This window comes from Equus quagga, unplaced genomic scaffold (assembly GCF_021613505.1).
Source record: "Equus quagga isolate Etosha38 unplaced genomic scaffold, UCLA_HA_Equagga_1.0 HiC_scaffold_11825_RagTag, whole genome shotgun sequence".
Taxonomy (NCBI): Eukaryota; Metazoa; Chordata; class Mammalia; order Perissodactyla; family Equidae; genus Equus; species Equus quagga.
In genome coordinates, this window is record NW_025792297.1 from 1 (window position 1) to 6068 (window position 6068).

At 64.2% G+C, this 6068-nt stretch overlaps 1 protein-coding gene across 1 annotated transcript; it reads left to right on the top strand.

Annotated features, from left to right (window-relative positions):
• Positions 1-451: 451 nt before the first annotated feature.
• LOC124231916 (tumor necrosis factor receptor superfamily member 14-like) lies at positions 452-5776 on the top strand (the record flags this gene model as incomplete). The annotated part of the gene is given in 7 exon segments (XM_046648921.1): positions 452-616; positions 1155-1280; positions 2400-2555; positions 2713-2803; positions 3710-3867; positions 4910-4941; positions 5155-5776. Coding segments are annotated over 7 exon segments (929 nt in total), but the record flags the coding sequence as incomplete, so codon positions are not given.
• Between the last annotated feature and the right edge of the window lie 292 nt (positions 5777-6068).

The following is a 6068-nucleotide window of genomic DNA, read 5'->3' on the forward strand; positions in this document are numbered from 1 at the left end:
CTTCCTGCCAGCCCAGGCGGAAACTTCAGGGTTAGCAGAGCCAGCCCTGGGCCCTGGGCCCCCTCATGGCCCACCCCAGCCCGGGCCCTGAACAGCCTGTCTCCCGTGCCTGGCCTGTGAGCCCCTGACGGTCGTCCTGCTCTGACCCTGCTGGGTCCCCAGGGCTCAGCGGGCCCAGCACAGGCCAGAGGCAGGATGGCCAGTTGTCCAGCCCAGAGTGGCTCAGGGCTTCCCAGGGAGTGTGGTCCCTGGTGAGAGCAGAGACCCAGTCCTTGGGGTACCATGCTGGTGGACCTGGGGACAGAGGCAGGAGACAGGCCAGTCCCCACCTAACGCCAGGGCTGTCCTGGATGATTCCCAGAGCCTGTCGGGCCCCACCTGTGTCCTCCCTCCCAGGCCACCTCCAGCTATGGGGCTGCTGCTGCCCCATTTCACAGAGGCTGATATCGAGGCCCCGGGGCAGCCTGGGCTGCTGCTCCCCTCCAACGCCCCGTCTGTCCCCTCCAGGCCTTGTATCTCCTCCTCCTGGGGTCCCCCCGCTACACCCTGGCGACGCCCCAGTGCAAAGAGGAGGAGTACCCAGTGGGGGCCGAGTGCCGCCCCAAATGCAGTCCAGGTAGGTACCGCCCCGAGGGACCTGCCCTCGGGGCCCCTGGGAGCCAGCACTGTGGGCAGATGCTCCGCCCTTCCCTGCCAGGAGCCCCTCCTTTCACAGCACTTCTCTAGGGGGATATGAAGCCCCAGGGGCAGGGGCACTGACAGGGGAGGACCCGAGCCCCCAGGGCCGCCCCCCCAGCTTCGACACTTCCCACCAAGACTCTCACAGCCACTCTGCACAGCTGGTGTGGCCTGGCGCCCCTGCCAGCCCATTAATGGCCAGAAGTCTGGGGCTCGGAGTGGGCACTGCAGCGGAGCAGGCCTGGGTGTCCTGGGGGGGACCCCCACATTCTTCCAGAATGTTCTGACTTCCCCCAAAGCACATTCACTCCTGGGAGGCGACTAGGCAGGATGTGTCGTGTGGGGAACAGCTCGGGTGGGTGCCTTTCAGGCCCTGGGGGTGGTGTCACACTGCAGGGGGCTTCCAGGTGGCAGGATGGGCAGGCCTTTGCAGGGCCCTCCCCAGCTCTGACTGCTGTGGACCCTCCGGGCTGCAGGTTACCGCGTGAAGCAGGCCTGTGGGGAGCTGACTGGCACGGTGTGCGTTCCCTGCGCCCCGAGGACCTTCTCAGCCCACCTCAACGGCCTGAGCAAGTGTCTGCCGTGCCGACCCTGTGACCCAGGTGAGGACGCTGCCCAACCGCCATGGTGCTCAGCCCCCAGTCCTGACCCTGCAGCACACCCTCGGCTCAGGACCGCGATGCTGCCCCTTGGCCAGCCCCACCCCAGCCCCAAGGAGGGCTCCGCCTCCCCCCATCCCCTGTCCCACGGACCCTCCAGAGCTCAGGGACACTATCATGTCACATGGGTACCCAAGCCTGGGCCAGACCCCAAGGAGCCAGAGTGCCCCGTGCTGCCTCCCCCAGCCTGGGGCCTGGCCTTGCCTAACAGTGTGCGCGTTCTCAGGAGACACATCCCCCAACCCCTGAGGGCTCCTCCTCACGGGCTCAGTGCTCAGACCCTCGGGTTTCTTGCTGGCCAGGGCTGGTGGCCAGGAAGGAGGGACCCCAGGATGTCGGGCATGACAGACGTGGGGGCTACAATGCTTTGGGGCTCAATGAGGAGGGTGTGAGGGGCTCAGAGCCTTGATCTGCAGCTGCAGAGCCCTGCCCTGAGTAACGCACGTCTCTGGCTGGGCTGAGGGTGGCACCGACGGCATTGACGCCGTCCTCAGGAGGGGCCTGGGCCCAGGCCCAGCTGCCACCCCACCGCCGCGTGGGCTCACTGTCCTCTCTCTGCCACGTGACCGGCCCGGTTTGCAGGATGGGAACCTGTCTGAGGGTCTGGGGGTTCCCTAGGCAACCCTGGTTCTCCCTTTCTGTGTGACCCCAGCCAGATAGGACTTTCTGAGTCTCCTTGGGGCCCCGCTACCCGTCGGGGACACCCTTCCACCACTCCACCAGCCTGCCCTTCTCTGCCCATGGTTCTGTTGTCCCAGTGTCCCTCAGAGCCCCCTGGGACTCACAGCTCTGTGTCCGGCACCTCCAAGCACTGTTTTGGCTGAGCCGGGGATGCAGCTCGCAGCGTCCTGGGTGGGGGCAGAGGCGGGCCCAGACACACCCACCAGGGCTGCAGAGCTGGCCCGGGGTCCTGTCACCAAGCCCTCCCCAGACCCCGGGCAGGAACCCCCAGGCCTGTGGGTGCTGTCCAGGCCTCTGCTTGTTCTCCTTCCGGGACGGGGTGCTCACCACTGCCCACAGCTGCCCCGGCTGCTGCTCTCAGCTCTTTCTCTTGGATCCCAGCCATGGGCCTGGTGATCAGGCGGGATTGCTCGAGCACGGAAAACACCGAGTGTGGCTGCGACCAAGGCCACTTCTGCGTTAGCGAGAAGGGGGATGATTGTGTCGAGTGCCAGCCCCACACGACCTGCAGACCAGGCCAGAGGGTACAGGAGAGAGGTGAGCCAACGCCCAGTCCCTCTGCCCAGCAAGAGAGGAGCCCGGTCCCCCAGCGCCTTCTGAAGACACAGACCCCAGGCCCAAGCCCGAGGGGGGAAGCCGGGCTCCGCCCTGGCAGCACCCTCGGGCCCCTCTGCCCAGCCCTCTCCTTCCTCAGGCACCGAGCGGCAGGACACGGTGTGTGAAGACTGCCAGCCCGGGACCTTCTCTCCCAATGGGACCCTGGGGGAGTGCCGGCCCTGGACCAAGTACGTGATCCTGGGTGGTCTCAGTCCCGTTCCCCTGGGGGGGGTCCTCGATGCTCCCCTGGGAGGTAAGGGCCCTCGCCCTGCAGAAAGCCCGCTGCCCTTTGGGTGCCAGCATCCAGGAAGCTCCTGCTTGGAACCCATGGTCCAAGCACATCGCAGCACATCGCAGCACATCGCACTGGCCAAGAACCGAGCGTAGCAATTTATCTCTGAGGACAGACTTTTCCTGGAGCAGATCCAGAGGGACGCTCTTCCCTGGGCCCCTGTGCTTCCGGAGTGTCACCAAGTGTCAGGGCTGTGGGGCCCTCCCTGTGAATCTGGAGTAGGGGGAGCCTATAAGGCAGATGTTCAAAGTGAGGACCCCAATTGTGCTGTAGCAGGACGCCCCCAAATGCCCATCCCCTGGGCCCAGATCTGAGCTGGGCGCTCAGAGTCTCTGAGGGGAGCCTGGTGTCTCTGGGGGAGCCCGGGGTGACCAGGTGTGGCTGCTCAGGGGAGGGGGCAGGGCTCCAATCTCTCCACCCTGCCTCGCCCCTCCTTGACCCCACCCAGGTCAGTCCCTCTGTCTGCAGCACCGGCTGGAACAGTTTTCCGTCCCTGACCCCAGCCCTCTTCACGCCGTCTCCTTCTCTGTCCTGTCGCTCTCCGTGGTCTCCAGCTGTCGCTCCCACTCTCCCCCTCCCTGCTCTCCTCTCACCTTCCTTATCTCATCCTGGTTTCCCTCTCCTTCCTTCTCTCTCTGTCTCCCTGTAGCTCTGGGGCTTGGAGAGTCCTTCAGACCTGAGTTCACACCAGAGCTGCTCTGAGCCCGGCTGGGCAGCAGGGGACGGCCCCTCCCGGGTCTAGAGAGCATCAGGCTGCGTCTGCCACCCGCAGGATCCGGGTCCCGCCAATCTTCTCTCCTAGGTGCAGCGGCCTCTTTGAGATGGAAGTGGAACCTGGGACTAGCAGCACAGACGTCACGTGCTCCTCCCGGGGCCTCAGTGTTCTTGTGGACGTTCTCGCACTTGTGTTGGCTGGCCTGATAGTCCTCTGCGTGTGGATGAAAATGAGAAGGACACCTGGTGAGCAGCAGTGTGTGGCCCTCTGAGGGCTCAGGTCCCGAGCATCACAGCTCAGAGAACCACCACGGCTCTGAGAGACGGTCTGAGACACCCTCAAATCTAGGGGAGGAGGCGGCCCCAGGAGCATCTCCAGGATTGCTTGGCCCCCTGAAGAGCGGCTGCTGCTGGGCTGGGGCCGTGGGCTTCCTGCTGAGGGGAACCCTGATGTCATGGGGTCTGCCGGGGTCAGGGATAAGAGGGTACGACCCCTATACAAGGAACCCTCTGCTGCCCCTGTGCCACGTCACCTCCATGGACCCTAAGTCCCGTCAGCCCTCCAGGGACAGTGAGAGAACCTGCGGTCAGCTGGGAGGGGCCCAGGTCAGAGCCCCCCTGCTGTGGGCACGTTGTGTCCCCACCGAGAGACTGCGTCGTTCATTCATTCATTTTCGTTCGCTCACTCCTTCGTCCAATTGTCTGCCGCTCTGGGCTCCTCATCTGGGCCAGGCCCCTCTGGACACCAGGATCCAGGCTGTGTAGACCCAGCTCTGGCCGTTGGGGAGCCCCGTGTATGTCAGAAGGAGAGCAGGCACTCAGCAAAGAAATCCAAATTGGGGAGTCGGGCTGCTGTCAGCAGATCATCCTGTGACCTCACCCCTGGGGCCCCCAGACTGCCAGGAGGTCTCAGGAGCCTGGGCTGGGAGGAAGCTGGGCCAGCAGCCCAGGGTCCCTTTCCTCCCCAGTCTGGGGCACCTGCTCTCAGGGGGGGCTGCCCCTCCTCTGAGAAGTGCACCCCACCTCTCCCTGGGAGACGGTCTAATTGGGGAGGGCTAGGGAGCGGGGTGGGCAGCTGGGGAGGTGGGCGGGGCATGCACCGTGTCCTTTCTCATGTCCTGGGCCCCCTGGGGGTCAAACCTGGCAAGGAGCCCCACCCACATGGGTCTCCCTGTCTCTGAGAGGGTCAGTTTCTCCGGGAAGTTCACCCAGCGAGAAACCAGGAGCGTGGGGCACCCCGCTCATTGCTGTGTGGCCCCTCCCTGACACGCGTGTCTCTGTTTTACAGATGGATTCACCCCAGTGAGATTCCTCTCTCAGGTATGATTTCTCGTCCCCCCAGTGGAGTTGCTGCGGGGTGGGTGGGCCTCCCAGTTGTCTGAGGGCCCCGAGTCCTTAGTCCACAGCCGTGCTGACTCGGGAAGGGAGGCCACCACTCCTCCCCGGGAAACCCGGGCTGACCGCGAGCATTGCGGGGAGGCCCGTGGTCTGGAGCTGGGCCAGGCGGGGACGTAATGTCGACTGTGTCCGCAGTGGACACGTCCTGGTGTAGGACGGTAAGACACAGCCGCCCAGGCCCTGCAGCCCACGCCGGACGTCACCACGGTGGCCGTGGAGGAGACAGCAGCCATGTTCCCTGAGAGGGAGCAACATGCTGACTGACAGCCTCAGATGCAGCCATCTGAGAAATCCCTGACTGTGTCTGCCGAGAGCTGCCAGGCCCTCAAGGGCTGAACTGGGGACCAGGGCAGCCGGTAGGACCCACTCCTGGGCTTGCTTCAGACTCCATCCAGCAGAGACAGAGACAGCCCACTGCTCAGGGGGCTTCGAGGACCCCACACGCCTCCCCACCAATGACGTTCGAGTCCCCAGCCCTCCCCTCAGCCCTGGGCTGACCACGTGCTGACCCAGCACTGTGAGGACAATAGCCACAAGCCGCTCTGTGCCCCAGGCCCTGCCTCTCCCCAGCCCTTGTGCCTCAGCCTGCTCATCTGCAGGATGGGCCTGCGGGCGCCTACCTCCGGGGCTGGGCCGGGCCAGGATGGGCCGTGAAGGCCTCATTAGGTGAACGTTGCGTTCACAATCGATTTTTAAATTGGTGTTGTGTGGCCCATGCTTTCATTTGTTATTAAAAAGTGTGCTTTGGGGAAGCTGCTTTGAGAGTGCATAAATGTTCTGTTTCTCCCCAAACTCTCTGGGCGCTCACGAGAAGCTCCGCCCCGACGCGTGGATGAGCGTGTTTGGAGGAGGTGCTTTGAGGCTGAAGATCGTCCGCGTCTCCTCAAGTCTTTATCCACTGACTCTTCCTCCCTCAACCGTTTTCTCCGCTGGAGGGAAGAACTTTCCCCTTTCACTCACTCGTTCATTCACTGATGCGTCGATCCCATGAGGGCCTCCTGGTCCCCATTCTGTTCCTGGTTCTAGCCCAGTGCTCTCTATTACGGCGA